The sequence below is a fragment of the Scylla paramamosain genome, chromosome 8 (genome assembly GCF_035594125.1).
Source record: "Scylla paramamosain isolate STU-SP2022 chromosome 8, ASM3559412v1, whole genome shotgun sequence".
NCBI classification, from domain to species: domain Eukaryota; kingdom Metazoa; phylum Arthropoda; class Malacostraca; order Decapoda; family Portunidae; genus Scylla; species Scylla paramamosain.
The window spans coordinates 23,597,214-23,622,039 of NC_087158.1; the positions used below are offsets into that span (position 1 = coordinate 23,597,214).

General features: G+C 42.6%; 1 protein-coding gene across 1 annotated transcript in view; it reads left to right on the top strand.

Moving 5' to 3' along the window:
- Positions 1 to 7,720: 7,720 nt before the first annotated feature.
- The window catches only part of LOC135102557 (uncharacterized), a 145,601-nt gene continuing 128,495 nt past the window's right edge, over positions 7,721 to 24,826 (top strand). Inside the window, 1 exon segment of the mRNA XM_064007838.1 lies at positions 7,721 to 7,793. Coding sequence (XP_063863908.1) covers positions 7,721 to 7,793 — 73 coding nt within the window.

Genomic DNA, 24,826 nt, shown 5'->3' on the forward strand with positions numbered 1-24,826 from the left:
ACACACACACACACACACACACACACACACGACAAGAGCAACAATAATAACAACAACGACGACAACGACCCCTAAACTAGCACATAATATAAACAAGAAGCAGCGGAGGCAAACTGTGTGGGGAAAGGAGGCCATGCAGTATAACGACTAAGTAACATTAGCCCATTATAATTCCAAACTTAGTCAATATAACTTTTGGAACTCATCTAATTTAAGTTCCCGCAGACTTAAAGTAATTGGCTATTTAGGGAGGACACCACACCTGGCTGCCTTGCTCCACCTGCTCGTGTCCCCAGGCTAAGGATTTCCGATGGCGGCGCGGCGGAGGGATCAGAAGGGCGGGAAGGACGTGAAGGAGGAAAGGGGATGTGATGAATATGGTTGTGTGGAAGAAACGGGAGGAAGTTAATGAGAGGTGAAGGGAGACGTATAGGATTCAGAAAGAGAAAGAGAGAGAGAGAGAGAGAGAGAGAGAGAGAGAGAGAGAGAGAGAGAGAGAGAGAGAGAGAGAGAGAGAGAGAGAGAGAGGCGGAAGGACAGTTAGACCAGATCAAAAGCCATAAACAAATAGAAACACGTGGTCGAACTCGCGCGCGCGCGCGCGCACACACACACACACACACACACACACACACACACACACACACACACACACACACACACACACACACACACACACACACACACACACACACACACACACACACACACACAGTAATGGTTTATAAACACCGCGAATCAAGGAATGAATAAAAAATTAGAGGAAATTACGAAAGAATTAACATAATAATGAAAATTAAATGGAAAAAGTTGAAGGAGAATAAAAAAGAAAAAAAAGAAAACGGAACTAATAAAAAATTAAAATTGAAACGTGGTCTTAAATAAAGGAACAAAAAGGAATAAGAACAAAATAAGATAGAAGATATAGATTACACGGAAAAGAAAAATATATTTAAAGATGATATTTTCTGTACGAGTTTCTTGGAAAGACAAAAAATGTGACGTCACCTTTACGTCAGAGTTTCGTTCCTGGAGAAATGTGACGGGAAGGAAAAAGGTCACGCTCGCTGTTACGTGACACTGATACTCCTGTATGTGTGTGTGTGTGTGTGTGTGTGTGTGTGTGTGTGTGTGTGTGTGTGTGTGTGTGTGTGTGTGTGTGTGTGTGTGTGTGTGTGTGTGAAGCTATTGCTGAAAGTGACACGAGGACAGTAATATTTTTAAAAGATTTTTTTTCTCTCTCTCTCTCTCTCTCTCTCTCTCTCTCTCTCTCTCTCTCTCTCTCTCTCTCTCTCTCTCTCTCTCTCTCTCTCTCTCTGTCTTTCAGTCAATTTTTCTATTGTTACTCTATTTACTTATCTTTCTATTTATCTAACCATCTAACTTTATGTCCGTATATATATATATATATATATATATATATATATATATATATATATATATATATATATATATATATATATATATATATATATATATATAGCTATATGTCTATCTATCTATCTGTCTGTCTGTCTGTCTGTCTGTCTGTCTGTCTGTCTATCTATCTATCTATCTATCTGTCTATCTGTCTATCTATCTATCTATCTATCTATCTATCTATCTATCTATCTATCTATCTATCTATCTATCTATGTCTCTCACACACACAAAGGAGAACCCACATACACATTCCTTCTCTCCTTACCTGCTCAAGTCAGGTTACAGTTACTCATTTTTCACATTACCCAGGACAAGTAAAAGAAACACTTGCCACTTGTTCGTTCACTATTTACTCACCTTACGTATTTTTCCCCTTACTCTAAAAGGTGGCAACGTTTCACTTCATCACTTCTTTGCAATACCCTTTCCTCTTTCTCTCCTCCTCCATTTCCGCAAAGCAGGACCGAGATTTCTTAGTCCTTTCTCCTCTTGGGCGACCCGAGGTGCAATTCAGGTCAATCCAGGTCACAAGGTCATTCGAGGGCAGGCCGGGAGAGTTCAAGGTTACGAGGAGAGAGAAAAATATTTTGCTCACGCCCATGTTTACGTGAGGCATTGGAAAGAGAAGGGGTAAGGAGAGAGAGAGAGAGAGAGAGAGAGAGAGAGAGAGAGAGAGAGAGAGAGAGAGAGAGAGAGAGAGAGAGAGAGAGAGAGAGAGAGAGAGAGAGAGAGAGAGAGAAGGGAGAAATAAAAAGGGAGGAATGAGAGATGGAGGGAGGAAACTGATGTGGGAGAAATAAGGATGAAGAATAATAGAAATGTAGAAAGAAAGCAAGGGAAGGAAGGGAGATGTGAAAGAGGGAGGAGGAGATTGATGTAGGAGGAAATGAAGGAAGAAAAGGGAAGAGAGAGAGAGAGAGAGAGAGAGAGAGAGAGAGAGAGAGAGAGAGAGAGAGAGAGAGAGAGAGAGAGAGAGAGAGAGAGAAATGATACATTCATCCTCCCGCCATCACTCCAATCCTCCAATAATACTTAAAACACACACACACACACACACACACACACACACACACACACACACACACACGTCCTCCCTCACCCTCACCATCAAACAGCCAATGATCTGCTTGTAACTCCCCTGTAACTCGCCTGTAATTGGTCGCCTTGAGGAAAAACCGTGAATGGGAGGCAATGAGCAGGTTGAGGGGCGCAGCAGGTGGCAGGCAGCAGGAGAGCAGGAGGCAGCCACCAGATGACCCGCCGTTCCCCCACCTGCTGCTCGCTCATCCCGCTCATCAGCCGCCACTTGTGTGTCAGCCTCCCCTGGCGTCCCTTTGCTGGCGGCTCGGAGAAAAGACTTAATGATCCTCTTAGCCGATAAGTGTCGTGTCCCTCCTGTGATTTGCTCCCCTTTTTGAGTCTGTTTTTTTTTTCTTCTTCTTTCCTGTATGTGTGTGTGTATGTGTATGTGTTTATCCTTTCGTCCCCAGGGAAGTGTGGTGCTTTTTTATATTTTTTGGGGAGGGAGAGGGAATTTTGCTCTCTCTCTCTCTCTCTCTCTCTCTCTCTCTCTCTCTCTCTCTCTCTCTCTCTCTCTCTCTCTCTCTCTCTCTCTCTCTCTCTCTCTCTCTCTCTCTCTCTCTCTCTCTCTCTCTCTCTTTTATGGGTGATCATGTTACAGATAAGTTTTTCTTTCTATCTATGCTCAGAAGATTCTTTTCGTATCTTTTTTACATTAGGTCTTATATTTCTCTCATCCTGTTCTGCTCTATCTTATCATTTTCAGTAACCTTTTTCCAGTTTGTTAATACAATTTCTTTACCTTTTGCCCTCCACGCTATGTATTTTTCTCGTAATTCATTAGCTTCTTATTATCATGACCTCCATCTACCTCGTTGACTTATTACTTAATACACGAGTACCTGTGTTCTCACCTGTTCATTATTTGCCATCATTGTCTTCACGTGATTTGCAAGAGGGAGCTTACTTTTTTATCATCATTTTTACTCACTCTTGTTACTCTTCGCGAGGGAATAACACCCCTTCCTCTCCCTGGCGTGTCCTGCTCCTCGGTAATGGGAATGGTAATGTAAATAAGTTCATTGGCCTTCAGAAGTGTACGATAAATCCCTGCTACCCTTTTCTCTCCCTCCTGTTTCCTCTCATTAATGCTTCCGCCACTCATGTCTTTCCCCTCCTGTCTGATTCCCTCTCTCTCTCTCTCTCTCTCTCTCTCTCTCTCTCTCTCTCTCTCTCTCTCTCTCTCTCTCTCTCTCTCTCTCTCTCTCTCTCTCTCTCTCTAACATCAGTGAACCTAAAGGAAGAACAAACAGCAATTTATTTGTTGTTCCTGAAGAGGTTATTTACTGTTAACTACTCTTTATGTTCTATTTTTTCTCTTGTGTACTACTTAATTTCCTATATTTTTTAATTTTCGTTATTTTTTCATCTTTTTCTGTTTTGTTCATGCCTTCTTTTCTTATCTTTCTTTTTTTTTCTCTTTTTCACATCCAATTTTGTTTTATTAATTTCTCTATATTTATTTGTCTGGTGCTAAAATTAATCAATAACTTTTTATTCCACTTTCTCGTATTCTTATCCATGTTTCTCTCTTCTGAGCTTTCCCTTCCATCTTGATTTCTCTATATCATTTTTTTGGCAGTAGACTATGAAACAAACAATCAATTAATCAGTAATCATTTTATTTCCATTTCTCTTGTATTCTTATTTTTTATTTTCCCTCTTCCAATCTTCTCTCATATCTTCCTCTGCAAGTCTTTCCTCCCAACTTCCTCTTGTAGTCTTTCCTTCCAATCTTCCTCTTCAAATCTTTTTCTCCTATCCCTCTTGGCCTTTCTCTTCCATCTTCTAGTCCTCCTGTCCCATCTTCCACTTCACTCCTGCTTCCATCCTCTCCTTCCCTTCCCACCAACTGCCTCTTCTTGTGTCGCGTCTCCTCCCAGGGTTGTGGAATTCATGCAAGTATTTTCAAAGTCAATACCTCGGAGGCAGTCATGCAAGAAGACACGCCTCTCTCTCTCTCTCTCTCTCTCTCTCTCTCTCTCTCTCTCTCTCTCTCTCTCTCTGGTAAAAATGAGTACACAAAGGAGAATTCCCTACACACACACAGACACACACACACACACACACACACACACACACACACACACACACATACACACGCACACGCACGCACGCACGCACGCACGAACGCATGCACGCACGCAAGAGGGAGGCCATGCACTCTATTATTCTTGCTTTATGACATCATTCGTAATCGTTTAACACGTCGGCATCGATTACGTGTTGGCGGCGAGAGAAATTCATCGCTTTTCCATCAGCTGTGTTCCGATCCATTACGGGAAGCGCTGTGTCTTTATAAGAATTTATCGCCCTCCTCTTCTGCGATAGATATTTATATTCTATCTTGCAGGAGGCAGCTACATAGTTTCTCTCTCTCTCTCTCTCTCTCTCTCTCTCTCTCTCTCTCTCTCTCTCTCTCTCTCTCTCTCTCTCTCTCTCTCTCTCTCTCTCTCTCTCTCTCTCTCTCTCTCTCTCTCTCTCTCCATAACACTAACAGACAGATGGATAGGCAGGGACACACATGCATACGCGCGCGCACGGACACTCAGGTACACACACACACACACACACACACACACACACACACACACACACACACACACACACACACACACACACACACACACACACACACACACACACACACAGCAGGTCATGAAAGGACAGACACATGGAAAAAAAAATATAATGTAATAATCTCGTGTGTGTGTGTGTGTGTGTGTGTGTGTGTGTGTGTGTGTGTGTGTGTGTGTGTGTGTGTGTGTGTGTGTGTGTGTGTGTGTGTGTGTGTGTGTGTCTGCGCGCACGCCTGCATTGTCACTCCCCAAGGTCACAGTAATAAAAGCAAATCGCAGTAACTTAATGTTCTTAATGCCTTGTGTTGTGTGCGGGCGCGCCGGCGCACCACAACATTCCGTGGTGCATGCAATGGGCGAACTTAGTCTCCACCAATCACCTCATCGCGTGCGCACCCCGGTTGGCCAATCAGGGAACGCGACGCCGTGATGAATGGGAGACTAGTGTGCTTCGCGTCACGTCACGGCGAACTCCCGCGCTCATTGGCTGGGGGCGTTTGTACGTAAATATAGCGTTTTCAGCTTTCGGGATTGGCCCACATTGAATATAGGATTAGGGAGTGAAAATGTTTGGTGTTTGTTGTGTTTGTTCTTGTTGCGGGGGAGGGGAGGAGGGTTGGTGTGTGTGTGTGTGTGTGTGTGTGTGTGTGTGTGTGTGTGTGTGTGTGTGTGTTGGATGGGCGTCTGCGTGGCCAAGAAAAGGTGTGACAGGGAGGTATGAGTCGATTTGTGTGTTTGTGTGCGTGTGGTGTATGAGAGAGAGAGAGAGAGAGAGAGAGAGAGAGAGAGAGAGAGAGAGAGAGAGAGAGAGAGAGAGAGAGAGAGAGAATATTTTATTAGCCACCACATTGACGAGCATACACTAAATGCATACCACACGCACAGCTTCCACACTAACTTTAATCACACACATTATGAAGTTTAATCACATCAGAACTGCAGCCCAAGATGAACTACTATGAACTATACATAATAACAGTACAATCCCACCAAAACTGCTCCCTCATATATAAGGCTTCAGAATACCATGAATGAAGAATAAATCCACGTCTGTGAACTGGTACAAACTTATTAACAACAAATCTTTGGATGATCTTGTATGACGTGTGGTTGAATCTGCTTCTCCATCTACGTGACAGACAGGCGTTCGCTATCTCGTCTGATCCACTTCTATATTTGACGTGCTAGGAAATGTCCACTAATACTTGTAAAATGGCCATGAATTTCTTATATATTCTCTCTCTCTCTCTCTCTCTCTCTCTCTCTCTCTCTCTCTCTCTCTCTCTCTCTCTCTCTCTCTCTCTCTCTCTCTCTCTCTCTCTCTCTCTCTCTCTCTCTCTCTCTCTCTCTCTCTCTCTCTCTCTCTCTCGGATAGAATAGGCAACAAGGGACATGGCAGGTGAGGCAGCAGGTAGGATGGGAAAAAATCGTCCCCCTTTACGAACACAGGTAAGTTTGACCACACCCCTTTAAGGTAGACAGGTGTGGCCAGGGGTGCGTGGTGGGGTGAGGCTAAAGGGTAAAGCTTAGAAGGAAGGGAGGAGGAATAGAGTAGCCAAGGAAATACGGAAGTGGGTTCGGTTGTCAAATGCACTCTCTGAAGTTAGTGTGTCAATTCGGGTGAACCTTAATTGGCCCTCAGGTATTGAGTTTCAGGTGCTGGAGAACTTCTGGCGGGTCATAAGAGAGATATATGTATTTGTGTGTGTGTGTGTGTGTGTGTGTGTGTGTGTGTGTGTGTGTGTGTGTGTGTGTGTGTGTGTGTGTGTGTGTGTGTGGATGTTTGTGATTTAAAGTATTCTTTCTCTCTTTCCTTCATTCTCTCTCTCTCTCTCTCTCTCTCTCTCTCTCTCTCTCTCTCTCTCTCTCTCTCTCTCTCTCTCTCTCTCTCTCTCTCTCTCTCTCTCTCTCTCTCTCTCTCTCTCTCTCTCTCTCTCTCTCTCTCTCTCTCTCTCTCTCTCCGTTATTTCCTTTAGATTTTTCCTTTTCCTCAGTTTCTTCCCATTGGTTTATCCTTCCGAAATATTTCCTGCGTTCCTTCCTTCATCTTTTCTTCCGTTCGTCCCTCCTTTTGCTTTCACTCGCTTTGTGTTCAATATTCTTTCTTTATCTTTTACTTGGTTGTTTTTTTTTCCTTCCGCAACATACCTTTAAGCTATCCCTCATTTTCTTTCGTCCTCTTTCTCTTTCCTGCACCTCTCTCTCTCTCTCTCTCTCTCTCTCTCTCTCTCTCTCTCTCTCTCTCTCTCTCTCTCTCTCTCTCTCTCTCTCTCTCTCTCTCTCTCTCTCTCTCTCTCTCTCTCTCTCTCTCTCTCTCTCTCTCTCTCTCTCTCTCTCTCTCTCTCTCTCTCTCTCTCTCTCTCATATTCAGGATTCACGTCATTGATCTCCAGATTGAGTTGTAAAAGTGTTTCACAAAACATATTTGCTTCGTTTACTTGTGTTTTTATTGAGACAAATCCTGTGTATTTTCAGGCATAGTAAGTAAAGTGTAGTATGAGAGAGAGAGAGAGAGAGAGAGAGAGAGAGAGAGAGAGAGAGAGAGAGAGAGAGAGAGAGAGAGAGAGAGAGAGAGAGAGAGAGAGAGAGAGAGAGAGCGTGTGTGTGTTGCACGTTCCTTCATTAATAAGAGGATCATGATGCAATCTGTAACAGAGAAGGGACTTTCAACACACCTTCCCACACCTCCGATCATTGCTGCTCTCTTGAGAGGTCTTACTTTATTGCGACACATTATCTGATAACACTACACCTGTCTTTGGTCACCATATTTATCTCACCTACTTGTCACACCCGTAATATCCGATCAACACACCTGCTTTACCTGGTCACTGCATTTCTCCTTGTAAATTATCTTCACAACAGCCTTACCTGATCAACACAGCTGTAGGGCCTGATTAGAACACCTGCTTTGCCTAATCGCTGTATTTGTTCCTATAATTGACTCACATATGTTACCTGATCTCACCTGTATTACTTAATCACCACACCTCTTTCACCACACCTGTCCCACTACGTCTACAACACACCTGAACACACATGAAAATCTACACTTATTTTGACATTGCTCTTGTATGTTTTTTTTTTTTTTTCCAAAGCATACCTCACACCAGGTAAACACAGGCTTTTATAGAAAGATAACAATTTATGAAATTTTTTATTAGTAGTATAATTCACGTGATTGGCGATAAAATACAGAATTAGAGCCATGTAACGTATAGCGAACGATAATGAAAATCTATATCCAGTTAATCTAATCTAGTTAATGGGTAGTAACCTTGGCAGGGGATAATGACGTTAATGTAGTCGGTGTTAGTGAATGTGTTTATTCTCGCAGTTAAGTTGCTGTAATGCCTGCGTGCTTTGACAGAGGCTGAAATATATTAGTTGGAGGTTTTGCTGCGGAATATAATGCAAGCGTCGTGTGTGTTTCTGTTGTGTTTAAGGTTTTCCACACGCAACATTGAGGATCCTTTTAAGAGTGTTGTCTTTTTTATTCATTCACAGCAGCATAACTGGTGGCCTTCACCGTGGCAAATGCTCTGTTAAAGGTGAATTAAGAGCGAACATTACAAACACTGTCCGGCACACTGAGCTCTTCCGGGTTGGTGACACGAGCTCCCTGTCCTCCTCTCCCTGCTCAGTCATATCCTATTTGGCATTCATATAAAAATTGTCCCCTAATGGATTTATGGGCTTAATTTATAACAATATTACTTGATTATCCCGTGACAGTCATAGATGTGAGGTAAATGCTGCAATTATAGATAAGCATTGAAATGATCAAGGTTATATCTATGCTAATTTGTCACTGGGGTTATTTGCATATAAACCCGAGTTGTCCGGCACTGTTTTGGTTCAGGTGTTGATCGGTCTATTTATTGTGAACGCGCCACGAGACCTAAGAAATCCCTAATTCACCACCTCTTGTGTTTTGCGAATTCTTGAATTTAAACTTGATTAGAATGTGCTTCTCTGGGAATATATACTTAGTTAATTAAAGTCATACATTGTTAATTCTGAAATGTAATTTGCTCTTGGTATAAATGAGTCTTTAAAGAAAATCTGTTTTTAGTAAGAATATGTTAGGAGGAACTCTGCTACTGTCTCCTCTGTCTCCAAGGTTATCGCCCCTGCCCTGTCTCGCCTAGTGATCCAGAACTGCTTTTTTTCGCGTTTCTTTCGTAAATCCTCTATTTTTGCATTGCCTCTATTCTTCTCTCTTTTCCCTGAATATTTATCTTTCGCATTATTCTCTCCCCTCTCACGTCCCTTGCTTCCTCCCGCCTCCCTCTTTTGCCATTTGTCTGTTTTCATGGCATTTTCTGTGCGCCTTTTTTCGTGTGTGTGTGTGTGTGTGTGTGTGTGTGTGTGTGTGTGTGTGTGTGTGTGTGTGTGTGTGTGCATCACTCCTCGTATACCTCGTACTTACTATATTTCCATTTTTATCCCTCATGGCTCCTCCTTTTTATTTTTTTATTTCCCATGAGGAAGACATACGTCACACACACACACACACACACACACACACACACACACACACACACACACACACACACACACACACACACACACACACACACACACACACACACACACACACACTGCGGATAAAAGGAGTCGACACATTAGTTGCTGGAGTGTCTAAGTTGATGTGTCTTTGCGAATATACAATCACGTCCCCCACCTTCCCTCACACCAGTTTTCCTCCTCGCTAATTTACATATTAATCTGCTAATGTGCGTGTCTTGCGTGGGTGTGAGGGTACAGCTGACCTTACATTACCACCACGACTTTATGTATTCCTGTCCAGTACATTTACAGCTAGTCCTTTCACTTTTATGCAGATAAGTTACGATTATCATTGCTAGTACGTGATTTTATTTTCCCGTCGTGCGTGGGAGTAATGGTACAAGTGGCTTTATGTTACTATCATGGCTCCAAGGTTTTCTGTCTGAATCGTTTACAGCAACTCCTCTCACTTTTATGCAGAGTTGTTATTCTAAGTACACGATTTTCTCTCCTATCGTAAGTAAAGTTGGGTTTTCAGAGTACGTGTAGCGACCTTATAATTTTATAGGGCAAAAATTTTCGCCAATGTCTATATACTTGGTAAATTATATATATTTTTTTAAATAAAGGAAATATAAAATAGTAAAATGTTGTGCGGCATGGCAATCATTGAAGACTCTTGTGCAAACATGAATGCTGCACAGCCCCGCATTTCTGGCGCAAAGGAGTGTTTACATCCGCCAAAGAGACGCGGGGCATGTGTTGATTTATAATACTCAGAGATAATCGAATGCAGGTCGTGGAAAGGTCAAGTACTCGTTAACTGTTGTGCTTCCTGTCGAAAGTAATATTTGCCTTCGTTATAATTAACATTATCCGTTAGAATATCATAAAGTAATAATCGAGGCGCTCGTATAGCAGGCGATATTTTCATGAAGTTTATGATATAAGCACCAAACTTTTAATTAACTGAAGTTAGCAATTAGTGGAATAACTTTGGTGCCATATAACACCACTGCCTCTCACACAATGCCTTCACGCAGGCTCTCCTCGTCCCCTCCACGGTAGTGTATATTATATCAGGGCAGTAGTTGCATGAAGTTAACATATTGGAGTGGTTGGACACATTTTCATCAGTGTCGAGTCACCAAGCGCACCTCTCCTGGCACGAAGCCACACACTGCAAGCAACAGCTGATGTGTCTGACATAAATAATTTAGTCCCACGCCCTCGTCTCCTAAAACAGAAGATTGCTGCTCCCACAACGCCGCCGCCTCCTTGCATATATAATCACTGCTTGTAAGACCAACGAGCGAACCTTCACCACAGACTTACAGGAGCATAAATTCAACCTCCTCCTGTTTTCTGAGATAAATTTGCGGGCCTAAAATACTACACGTGTCAGCAGGACAGTAAGGTGAGGGGTCCAGATACACTGACACTCACCGGCCAACGGAAAATTGTGCTTGGAATGTTGGTCGTCGAGGTTTGCCAGACTACCAGGCACTTTGAGGCGCGAGTGGATTCCTCCCACGTAAAACCCTCGGTGAGAAATTCCTCCAAATTTACGTAACAAAATTTATAATGCGAATATCATTTGAGAAAAAAAAATATTGTGGATGAAATATTAGGGAAGGGAAATTTGTTTTGCGATTTGGTGTGTGAGGAAGACGAGCACCATCCCTGTCAGTGGTACCGAAGCCACTTGATTAACAAAAGGTTAGAATAGTAACGGAAAGTGCCACTCCTCATGTCGAGTCTCAAGGGCAGATTCGAAGGACACTGGAGAAGCAGCGTCAGGTCTCGTAGTCTCAAGGTTTTTTTGTGACGCAGCAACCCGAGGCTCTGCGAGTATACTTAGTGTACGAGTAATGATGGCAGTGGCAACAGTGTGTGTGGTCACGAACTGCCTGCAACATTCGTGCATTTATTTGATGAATGAATAAATGTAGTGATGAACTAAACAAAGGAAAAGAGTTACGAGCAGTTATGAATAATTACGGTCTTATAAATGATACGCGACAATTGTTACAATAATGATGATAATGATGGCAATAATAATAATAATAATAATAATAATAATAATAATAATAATAATAATAATAATAATAACAATAATAATAATAATAATAATAATAATAATAATAATAATAATAATAATAACGATTCATCAAAAAATATAATCAGCAAAAAACTGTTTGGTTCATAGAAAGAAAATATTTTCACTCATGACTGCAACAACCAAATCTCTGTATTCAGGAAGCAATTTGAAAGAGTTGTTATTTCAGTAATTATCGTACGTATATTACTGAAACACACACACACACACACACACACACACACACACACACACACACACACACACACACACACACACACACACACACACACACACACACACACACACACACACACACACACACACAACTAGTCCAGAACGCAAGCCACAAAACCGAAGTGAATTACACGAGTTTCATTTTCTACTACAAGGCACGTTTCCTGAGAGATACATGGTAATCTATTATGTTTTCTGCTGGGAGATGGCCATGTTTTTTTTTGTATTCTTTTCTGTCACTCAAATTTAACCAACAGAATAACAAATACCTTCGTTATATACCAACAAGTCATTTTATATCAATCTCACAACAAACCTTGAGTAGTGAAACAAGGCTTGGTACCTCCGTAGACTTTTGTGACGAAAGAAGGCGTGCTTGTAATGGGTGTGGGAGGCATAAGAAAGGGATGAGGATTAATGGTGCAGTGAAAGAAGACCTGTTTGTAATGGGTTGTAACTGTGAAAGGCGTTGAATACTGACTATGCTGAAGAAGGTTCATCCACTTTGGTGGTGTCTAACGGGAGCAGCCTGAAGTAGGAGAAGGCGAGGGATGAGTGGCGACGGCAAGGTGTAAAGGTCAGACGATGCGTATGGTCTGATTACATTACTTACTGATATTTATTTACCAATGATTTTGTTTACTATTTATTTATTCTAGTTATTTTGTTGTGTTTATATATATTTAGAGGTAATTTTCCTTTCTTTTCTTCTAAATACTTGTGGAAATAATTTTGTATTTATACCGTGACCACGTCTATGCTTGAACCTCCTCTCTCTCTCTCTCTCTCTCTCTCTCTCTCTCTCTCTCTCTCTCTCTCTCTCTCTCTCTCTCTCTCTCTCTCTCTCTCTCTCTCTCTCTCTCTCTCTCTCTCTCTCTCTCTCTCTCTCCCCAAACAGTTATTTCCTTTACGTAACATTGCCGTCCTCTTTCCCTGCCTCTCAGTTTCTCCTTACAGATCATTTTATCCCCCCACTGCTCCTCTTCTCCCTCCTCCTTTTCCTCCTCCTCCTCCTCCTCCTCCTCCTCCTTCTCCTCCTCCTCCTCCTCCTCCTCCTCCTCCTCCTCCTCCTCCTCCTCCTCCTCCTCCTCCTCCTCCTCCTCCTCCTCCTCCTCCTCCTCCTCCTCCTCCACTTCCACCTTCTCTGTCGCTCCCAATCAGCTATAGTGCGCTATACCCCTGCAATCAGCGGCGCCCACACCACCTGGCCCCACCCATCCCACACCTCTCCCTTTCACATTTCCCTTCCTTTCCTCCCACTCTCTCTCTCTCTCTCTCTCTCTCTCTCTCTCTCTCTCTCTCTCTCTCTCTCTCTCTCTCTCTCTCTCTCTCTCTCTCTCTCTCTCTCTCTCTCTCTCTCTCCCCATCCCACTTTCCCTCCCTCTTTCCCTCCCTCTCTCGCTCCCTCCTCACCCGCCTCCCTCCCTCCACCACTTCAAAAGCCCTTGTCTCCGAAGCTTAATTTTTTTTTGTTTTTCTTAATATTTTCTTTTATTTTTTTTGTTCGGCGTTTGTTTATTGTGTTTTTTTATTTGCCTTGAATTTATTATTCCATTTTCTTTTTTCTTTTCTTTTTTTATATAGCTTTCATGTCATATAACTTTTATTCATTGATCATGTTTTTTTTTTAATATTTCTTATTTCGTTCTTACAGTGTTTTCTTTTCATATAACCTCATTTCAACTTTTTTTTTTTTTTACCGAGAGTTTGTTTACTTTTTCCCCTTTCATTACATCATTTTTCTTTCCTTTTTTTTTAATTCACAGTTTTCTCTGAACGATATTCTTTGCTTCATTCTAAATTTCAGACTTTTCATTTAATTTCTCTTTTTGTAGGTCATATTTCCTCCTAAACGAAGCCCCACTATTCCCTGTCGTTGTGCTTCGTCTCTTTCATCCCCTTTAATTGGCTCATGTCTGCTTATTACGCTCCTTCGTAGGCTGTCGTTTTATATTCTTCTTGCTGTGTATTGTTTGTTTTTTGTTTTATCCGTGTGTGCGTAAGAGGGGAAGAGAGAAGGCTTGCGCACAATAGTGATTATCCTGTGTGTGTGTGTGTGTGTGTGTGTGTGTGTGTGTGTGTTTGTGTAAGAACGATGGAAAAGTATAAAATGTAAAAGGAAATGCATTGGTGTGGTTCCATATTTCGTCTGTGCCTTAAGTGAGTATTGTACTCTCTCTCTCTCTCTCTCTCTCTCTCTCTCTCTCTCTCTCTCTCTCTCTCTCTCTCTCTCTCTCTCTCTCTCTCTCTCTCTCTCCACAATCCCAATTGACTCATCTCTTCCTTACTTTCTCTTTCTCTCTTTGATTCCTCCTTCACTCGTCATTTCCTTCCCCCTCAAGAGAAAGACTAAAAAGGATAATTGGTCTGGTCTAGGGAAGAGACCGGAAATGGTAGAGAGAGAGAGAGAGAGAGAGAGAGAGAGAGAGAGAGAGAGAGAGAGAGAGAGAGAGAGAGAGAGAGAGAGAGAGAGAGAGAGGAACGGGCGTCATATGAGTGCCGTGTTATCACTCTTATCTTGTTCTGTTATCGGCGCCTCCTCGCTGTCGGCCTCCACTCGCGCCGTGATAGCCGTCGGGAGAAGGAAGGAGGGAGAGAGAGAGCGTCCGCCGATGTAGGACGCATGCTGGTGTGACGGCAAATGTTTAAGTCGACGTTGAAAAACTGAAATAATGTTAAGGCAAATAGAAAAAAAAATGAGTGTAAGTGTGTGTGTGTGTGTGTGTGTGTGTGTGTGTGTGTGTGTGTAGTATAATGCAGTGTAATGCATCTGGGATCCTACTAAACACCTCCATTTCTTTTTAATACTCGAACTCTAAACTCATCTTCCAAACTGAACTATAAACACGTACAACATTTATGAGTAATGCCTTAGACGAATAATATTCACACTTCTTATCTTTATCTTTTATATTACTCCTGTTATTTCTTTCACATCACTCCCTCATGTGTAGAAGACCCAGAAACACGTGATTGCATTAATATCTCATCTGTTGCCTTTCAAATGAGCATTGGTTCACGATATGTAGTCAGAAGTTTTTTTCCAACGCAATTGAATTCAGGAAATCACTTGCATGTCTAAAATAGTTGGTGCCTTTCCCCGAGCCGCTCTCATGCATACTTCATGGGTTTTTCTTGATACTGTTGTTAGTTTTCCAATTGCCGGGAAGAGGGGGAGAGTGAAATGGTCGAGCGCTTGTTAAAAGAAGAGTGAAAGGTGCGGTATTACTCTAGGAATGAAGGAAGAAGTGTGATGGGAAGTGAGAGGCATAAAAAAAAATGAAGGACAATGTGAAGAGAAGGATATGAGAACTGCATTTGTGTAGGCGTGGAGACAGAATGTGTTATTTTATTTCTTCATATTTTTTTATGTCTCAGCGTGCTCCTATTTCTCCTCCTCCTCCTCCTCCTCCTCTTCCTCCTCCTCCTCCTCCTCCTCCTCCTCCTCCTCTTCCTCCTCCTCCTTCCCCTTCCCCTTCCCGTGATGGTATTTTTAGTTTCATTTCCTTTATACATGTAAATCTTTTTCCCCCTTTATATTTCATGTGTTCGTTGTTTATCTTTTTTTTTTCTGTCCTTTGTGTGCATTTCTGTTCATTTCCCATAGTTATTTTCACCCCTTACTGTACGAATATATGCAATACCTTTTTAAAGAATAATATACGTATTCCCTCTTAATTATTCTTTGTTCTTGAAATTTCCTCTCTTATTTCTTCCTTTCTCCTGGCTATTATTTTGTCCTTCCTGTCCTCAATTTCTTCCTCCTTTTCTTCCCCCATTCCCTTCGTCATTTTCTGTGTTTTTAATGTCCACCCGTTTCCTCCTTTTTCGCCCCTCTTTCCCTACGTTCCCATATTTTCTTTCTTTTTCTCCCATCCCTTTTTTTCCCATCTCCTCATCCTTTTTCCCTTCCTCCTTCATTATTTCTCTTTTAATTTTTCCCTCCTTCCTTCCCTTCTTTTCCATTTTTTTTGCCTATTTTATCTCTCTTTCAGCTACTCTTCCTTTTCCTCCTCTAGTTCACCCCTTCCCTCTCTCCTTTCCTCAGTCTATCAAGCTTTCACCTCACCTCACAATTACCTCATCTCACACCTCTCCAGCCTTGTAATAATAGTATCAATAAGCCGCTTTTTTCACCTTAAATACACCTTTGCTTCATTAGACTTTCCTTTAATTCAACCTGACGAGTTGCTTCTCATGTGTTTCCTCCTTCCTCTTACAGGTGAGTGCGTGGCGGAAGTCTTCAGTTAATTTGGGTAAGATTTGTGTGGTTTTACCCTTTTTCTGACTGACTGACTGACTCTCTCTCTCTCTCTCTCTCTCTCTCTCTCTCTCTCTCTCTCTCTCTCTCTCTCTCTCTCTCTCTCTCTCTCTCTCTCTCTCTCTCTCTCTCTGTCTCTCGTACACTACAATTTCCAGTACTTTAGACCGTCTTTTTTATCCTCCTCGTCTCCTTTTCCTACTCTCCTCCTCATCGTGTCTTGCCTCGCCCGGCCCGTTCTTCCTGCTTCACCCTGCCCAGCCCTACTTCATCCCGCCCCGCCCCGCCCAGCCCCGCCCCGCCCCGCCCCGCCCCGCCCCTGCAGCCACCGGGAAAGTAAAGCTCAACATCTCATTACCCGTGATCGATATCCACGAAGACGGTGGCGGTTCATTAGTGCCTCTGTCGCTGCCCTTTCCATCCCCCTCCTGCCATCTTTCCTGCTTTCCTTCCTTCCTTCGTTCCCTTCCTTCCTTGCTTTCTTGCTTCTTTCCGTCCTTTCTCTTCATGTGCGTCTCTTCTTCTTTCTTGGTTTCTTGTTTTTGTTGTTGCTCTCTTTCTGTTTCTTCCTACATTGTTTTTTTCCTTCTTTTCTTCTTTTTTCTACATCCTTCTTTCTTTTTTGTCTTTATTTCTTCCCTTTTTTCCTTTTCACTCTTTACTTCCCTTCCTTGCTTCTTTCCATCCTCTCATACCATCCTTTTTTTCCTTCCTTCCTTCCTTCCTTCCTTCCTTCCTTTCTCTTCTTCTTTTCTTTCTTTCCATCCTCATCCTTACCTTCCTTCTTTCTTTTCATTCTTTCATACAGTTCCATGTTTCTTTCCATCCCCCTCCTACTTTCCTTCCTCCCTTCCTTCCTTTTCACTGTCCTTCCCATCACCTCCTACATTCCTTCCTTCCCTCCCTGCTTCTTTCCGTCCCTCTCCATCACGTCCCTCTCTGCTTCCTCCTCCTCTTTCTCCCATTCCTTCCATTCCCTGCCAAGTGCCCGCCTGCCACCACCCTTATTTTCTTCCTTCCCCTTCCCTTTCCCAGTATCTGCCATCTTCATCTTTTCTCAATTATTTTGTGTCTGTCCAGTGTCTGTGCTTGTTTCTTGTATATTTTTTTTATATATATTTTTGCTCTTTTATTTATTTTTTTGCGTCTTATTTCTTCTTATTCTTTTTTTTTCATCTACATTTGATTGTCATTATTTTTCTTGTTTTTATGCCCTCAAATATTTTTCTTCTTACATTTCTCTCTCTCTCTCTCTCTCTCTCTCTCTCTCTCTCTCTCTCTCTCTCTCTCTCTCTCTCTCTCTCTCTCTCTCTCTCTCTCTCTCTCTCTCTCTCTCTCTCTCTCTCTCTCTCTCTCTCTTCGCCCTTTCTATCTTTTCTATATTTTTTTCTTTTACTCTTGTCCCTCAGCATTTTCAGTCATGTGTCTTTTCTCTGCCATTCTTCTCCTCCTCCTCCTCCTCCTCCTCCTCCTCCTCCTCCTCCTCCTCCTCCTCCTCCTCCTCCTCCTTCTCCTTCTATTCCTCTTCCTCCTCCTGCTCCTGCTCCTGCTCGCCTCCGGTCCGCTGTTTACACGCTGGGGCCGAGAACAGATCAATAAACGTGACACACACACACACACACACACACACACACACACACACACACACACACACACACACACACACACACACACACACACACACACACAGAGCCGGAGGATGGGGTGCAGAGGTGGGCGTGGTGGTGGTGGTGGTGGTGGAAACGGTGATGTGGTGGTGGCTTAAAGTTCAGAGAGAGAGAGAGAGAGAGAGAGAGAGAGAGAGAGAGAGAGAGAGAGAGAGAGAGAGAGAGAGAGAGAGAGAGAGAGAGAGAGAGAGAGTTATAGGCTATTGAATGACGGGCTGTCGGAAGGTAAGAGGGACTAATTTCGTGTGTTCGATAATTCTCTACACTCGGTAAACATCCTTATATATCGATTTATTTGCCCATGTCTTGCTTATGCTCCCCACTAGTACACACACACACACACACACACACACACACACACACACACACACACACACACACACACACACACACACACACACACACACACACACACACACACACATACACACACACGTACAGGGATAGCAGCGTTACTCAGCTCGCCATCGACCATAAGTTTTAACGAGGCAAAAATGTGGCATAGTTTTTGACACACTTTCTTTCTCTACTGCTCCCCCCCACTTTTTTTTTTCTGGGTGTGTTTGGCGTTTGTGTTTGAGTCCCCTGTTAGTTATAGTCTTTTAGCTGATGTTTTTTTTTTTCGTTCTTTATTGATCTGGAAAGGAGAGAGTGTGGTTAAAAGCATCAAAATATTATGAAGGTTAATTAATCGTTTCTGCCTAGCATTTGGTAGTTGTGTGTGAAGGTTAATTAAGTTCCGATGGTGTTTGAATATACCGGATGTGAAGGAGTTCAAGTTGTAGAAAGGTAGAAGGAAAGACAAAAGGTAGATTTTTCGAACGTTCTACGGTTCCAGGATACATTTTTCAGTTTAAATATTGTATGGTTATGTGTCGTCCCCTTTTCCTTGGATTTTTGAGCAAAATCTTTTCCGTGTAGAGCGCAGATTAACCTCACTTTTTCTTTCTACTATTTTCTTTTCTTTTTCGTGAACACAGCACGCACAGAAAAGAACGCGACATTTTTAATAACCCTCGCAGCAGTTAGAATGTCACTGGAAATGTAACGAAATTGTGAAAGAAAGGGACGAAAACACTCAACTTAGTTTGGAAGTCGATGCAAACTGCAAAACCCAGGAATACTTTGCGTAACACCGTGAACGTATAAACATCATTCATTTTCACAACAACTTACTCAACGTATAAGTCCATGAAAGTGTAACAGAAAGGAGCAACAAAGGAATTTAAGACACAGAACGTTCAAGACTCAATACAATTCTGAAATAGCAAGAACATTTAGGTTGCAGAAACGTAATATCCCCTCTTCCGTTTCTTTTCTTTCTCCTTCCATCATATCTTTCTTTCTTCCCCCGAACCATTCCATCTGTGTCTTAACCCATCCAAGGTAGAGTTTGCTTAGGCAGTCTGCTTTGTGGTAAAAGTGACCTCCTTGCTTACTCTCTTGACGGCGAGGTGGAGGAGCGGGTGACTGTCCTATCTTCTTCACTGTTGACTCGAGCTTCTTCCTCGTCTTTTATCTGAAAAATTCTCTGATGGAAAATTGACTTCCTTCGCTTCATTTTTTTTTTTTTTGCGTTTCCTTCGAGTGCTCTCTGTGTTCCCGATTCTGTTTGTCGTGAGATAATCAGAGCGGGTTGTCTGATGGGAGCGAGGAGCACGACGAAGGGAAGGGAAGGGAAGGGAAGGGAAGGGAAGGTGAGGGAAAGAACACTATTCCACTTAACTTGGGTGTTATTTTCCGGGGGAGAGAAGGGACCGTAAGCCGCGGGGTGCAGAAAAATGTTATCCCTCGCCTTTGGGGAGTTAAGTAACCGAGAGAGGGAGAGAAGTAACCGAGAAAGAGAGAGAGAGAGAGAGAGAGAGAGAGAGAGAGAGAGAGAGAGAGAGAGAGAGAGAGAGAGAGAGAGAGAGAGAGAGAGAGCCACACTATACTCGCTACTGTCTCAAGTCTCATGTTTCACAACCCTTCCTTCCCTTACGCTTTTATCTAATGGAAAACAACTCCCCTGAAGAGGCTGCGTCAGTAGTAATCAGTGTGAGATGCTGCGCTTTGATTGAACAGGTGAGCCGGAAGGGTTGCCGCTGAGGTATATGGAGTTTGTGCGTCAGGTGTGTGATGTTGGTAATTAGCGGCATGGGCGTGGCAGGCGAAGCGAGAGGTGGGTGATTGAAGGGAGTGTACTTACTGTAAGCCAACCCAGGGGCAGGGAACTAACCGCCAGCCGGATGATCTGGATGAGAGCAAGCCAGGCACACATGGCCTTTTAGTCTGTCTAGTTAGTTAGTTAGTTGATTGTTTAGTTAGTTAGTTAGGTTGGTAGTTAATAGATTAGTTAGTTCCGTATTCAAATAATTAGATTGATAGATAGGTGGACATATAGATAGACAGACATATACAAATATATAGATAACTAAATAAATAGATAGATAAATATTTTATTAATTAGGTAATTATTTTGTTGATCAGTTAGTCTGTCTGTTAGTTACTTGGTTCGTTTGTGTGTTTGTGTATTTATTAATTTATTTATTTGTTAGTCACTTTAGTAGTAAGAAAAGAAACAATTCTGACATGATACAAAATACAAAAGAGTACATCACGCAAAATTACATGCAAAAAAAAAAAAAAAAATACGTATGCATTATTTATTCAGAGCAACGATAAAACCTCTCGCTTGTAGGAGACTGTGTATATTGTATCCGTCATCAGGTATACGTATATATAACAAGCATTTCATGTAAACACCCATACACACACACACACACACACAAACACACACACACAGAGAGAGAGAGAGAGAGAGAGAGAGAGAGAGAGAGAGAGAGAGAGAGAGAGAGAGAGAGAGAGAGAGAGAGAGAGAGAGAGAGAGAGAGAGAGAGAGAGAGAGACAGAGAATGATACCCATGCATTATAAAAACGATGAAAGATGAGTTGCATGTGAGCCCCAGCCAGAGAACGGAGAGGCACGAAGCTGCGGAGGTCACACAAACAGCAGCAGTGTCCAGGAATATCACACGGGAGGCGGGGTCGAGGGAAAAGTCAAGATCATACGTGGAATTCAGTTATCCTTAACGGAAGTCCTGGCAGGTGGATCCGGGTTGCCCACGTACGAGTGCCTTCAATGATACTACAGCGGCTGGTGCGTGGCGGGATTTAGACACGACTAGATGTGTTTCTCTACCTTGACGTGCAGTGCAGTGAGTGTCTAGGTTCGGTACTTGGTTAAATGTTCGTCACTGGCCGGTGCGTGTGGTGGGATTCAGACAGGGCTGTACGTGTTTCCATCGGTGCGCGGAATGAGTTCTAAGGGTCAGTACTAGAATAAGTGCTCTTCATTGGCTTTTAATTTCGCTTTTTTCCTTCACTATTTAATTTGGCCTCGAGTTTGGGAGGTTTTCATTAAGATGAAAATATGGCTGGTAAGCTGAAAATACAGTATGTCATTGTAAGGCAGAAAAAAAGCCTTTGCCTTTTAGGAAATAGAAAAAAAAGAAAAATAACTCGCCGGATCCGTTACAGTTAAGGAGAGCTTGACACGGTGTATTCAGTTCCCTACGGCTTCACAAATACTGGGAAATATAATGAGTAAAGAAAGTAGCCTTTACAGCAGCGTCCTTCAAAGCATCGTATAGACACCGTGCTGTCATATACGCCGCTCGATACGAGCCCTCAGAGTGAGATACGATGGGATAGACAAGAAGGAGAATTTCAAACCTCGCGAGTTGTAAAGGAGCGGCGGCCCTTCTTGTGGCTGCCTGGGACAATCTAAGTCTCTTGGAGGATTATCGATTGCTTTTATCTCGAGGGACGTGAGAGGGTGAAGATTGATAGAGTGTTGCCTTCAGAGGCGAGTACACCTTGCCGTAACAAGAGTGCAGCGAGCGAACTTACTGCTGCTTGAGTCTTAGTGATTGATCCTCCCCCAAAGAGAACACCTGCACTGAAGCTGCTGTAGTTAATGTGTGTGTGCGTCTTATTGACAATAGATTCTCTTCCTCTTCCGTGCTGTATTGACGCCTTTGCTAATAGAGTGTTTTATGAAATTTAATCTTGGTTAGGATGCGCGTTACTCAGAACACTCTCGTCTTGAGCGACTTTGTCAGAATCCCTCCCAAGTAATTTTGATCCAATCTGCTTATAACTTTTACAGAAGTTTAGTGGCCATACGTGTAATATTTCCCAAATTTTTGTTAAGTTTGCTTGCGCAGTTTTTTGTTTATTTATTTCTTATTTTATTTATTTATTTTTTTATTTTTTTGCGAAAATATCAGAATTTTCGAATAAGAAAAACTGGAATGAAATTTGAAATCTTTTCATTACAGTTTTTTTTTCTTCTAACATTTTGATTCTCTGACATATATTAAACAACACTGTCGTCATACATTTTTCCTTCAGGCATTATGAAATCTTTGGCATTTTTTTTTCTTCGAAATACGTAAAAAAGTTTTTTTTTTCTTTCTTCACGCAATTTTTTTATTACTTTTTTTTATCACTATTCCCCAGTCACAGTACCCTTTCTCGAAATTGTACACTGACATATTGTCTGTGACGGGTACTGGATATATACAGTACACATACAAAATACACAGTTGGATAATATTATACTGTATAGTATGGTACCCTTGTAAACATAGCACTCAGAAAATGTACTCTTTGATATTCTTTCATGGTAATTATTATCTGGAATACAACATTACGAAACAAAGAAAATTCGTTTATGTAACAAAAAAATAAATAAATAATAACTTTCTTTGGGTATTCTTGCAATTAGCATATGGAAACGTAAACTGGCGACGTGAAGGGGGACTTAAATTTTCCTAAACAAACTCTTGTTTTCCATTTAAATTTTGGGAAAAATAATATAAAAGTTATACCATTCGATTTAAGGAACCCTGCGTTTTTTATGACTCCCAAAAGAAAGAAAACTGAAAATTTTCACCCAAAGTTCGAAATTCTGGCCTCCTTAATGCAAATTCTTCAAACTTAAGACAGTTGCGCGTGCAACGTATCGGTGCCCAGGCCTCGGCACCAGTAATTGTTGTATCTTTATCCTCAACGCCACATGTCTAGGATGTTCAGAAACTGTCGCGTTTTTCTTCCAGATGACTTTGTGTTGCAGGTGGTCATCATGCAGTAATGTCGCTGAGGCAGCTAAGAACATTCACTCATTTATACCTACAGTATGTGTTGTGGGAAAGTCAGCAGCCTCTCAGAGCTGAGTTGCTCTTAACTAATCACAGATGAGCTCTTACTATTAATCTTTATCTCAAGTTCAAAACTGCCACATATGTAGCAGAAAAGTGTCCCGTAAAGCACAGATCAAGGACGCCTCGCCTCAGCCTGCCTTGTAATTTCAAAAAGTTTAGCTCCGTCACGTCTTCGTATGTGAAAGTCTTCGAGGAAGTAACGACTGAATTCAAATGTAGAAATGCTTTCCTTGCATCGCTGCTCTAAATCTTCTGTGCAAAGCTTGATCTCTTCACGGAACGACTACATGTGAAATCCTTTTCACTCTTCTCAAAGGCAGATTAAGGAAAGACCTGCGGGAGAAAGGTGCAGTCTGGCTGTGCCTCAGTATTAAGTGCCTCCGTGCCTTAAAGGCTGGTCATATTATTTCATGATAAAAGATTTACAAGATTTGGACTGCGTCAGTGACGAAGCTAAACTGAGACCTGCGAAAACATTTAATTTTGAAATGAGCAGCAGCAAGTTATTATGGAGTGATGCTGATTCGTAATTTTGTGGTACAAAAATGCATTAAGTGTACACGCGTTCCCCTAAAAACATGAAACATTATTATCACAACTCAAAACGGTAATATTGAATTTTAAATTTCCCGCTTAATAGTTAATATTGATATAGAATATTGATATTGAAATGAGAGTCATCAAAAAGCAAATATTGTTGAGGGTTAATCTTTATGGCGAGATTTAAAATTTCATCGTTTATATAATTTTTCGAGGGCAGCTTTTCACTCGTTACGTCCATGTGGCAGCAACATGGTGGCATTCACTCCAATACTCGTAAAATTCAAAACTATTTTCACTTGAACTGCATAGCGAAGGTGTGAGCAAAGCAGCAACGAGGGGCACCTGGCCTTGTATATGGCAGAGGAACAGTGAGGGTGAGCCGTATAACCCCAAGGGACACACACACACACACACACACACACACACACACACACACACACACACACACACACACACACACACACACACACACACACACACACACACACACAAAGCGAGGCTCTAGAGGACGCCCAACCAAACGAGAAACGTCCCCAACATTCAGCGGAGCAGTTGTCGTATTGTAGCGAAGCCCATGGGGACGCGGGGGTTCCAGACCCAAAGGTGAGGGTGGTCTGGACGTGTTCCGCCACGAGGACGAGCCTCGGGACTGAAGGCGGGGTTCTCGCTAGACACTGGCGGCAGATTAAGGCAGCGGAGCGTTACGGCGTGGGTCTGTCAAATGCTTAAATTGGTTCGACGAAAGAGCATTGAGTTACGCTCCTCACGTCTTCTGCTGCCGCCCTTCCTCGAGTTCTTTCCATGTGGGAGGGTACGCCGCCTGCTGCAGACGGTACGGCATGACGAAAATCTAACACAATTACTCTCTTCAGGCCACTCGTGCTCTAATATTGCCGTGGAAAGGTTTAGGTCCTGCAACTCGGCCGGTCGTTTGTGCCTCGCCTCTCTTGCCTTCCTCGCCGCTCCGTCATCCTCGTGTGTCCTCCCTCATCAGGCTCTCCGTGAAGCCTCCGCCTCCTCCTGAAGCCTCGCCATTGATTCTGTTTATGGGCGCCACAATGACCCGCCGCGAACTATTGAACACTGAGACGAACCCTTCCCGCCCCTCACGCCCACTCACACCCTCGCAAGGAACCCAGAAACAATGCCCTCTCCCCATCCTCTCCTCGTCCTCCTCCTCCTCTATCGCTCCACTTGCTCTACTCTCTGAACTTCCCTCC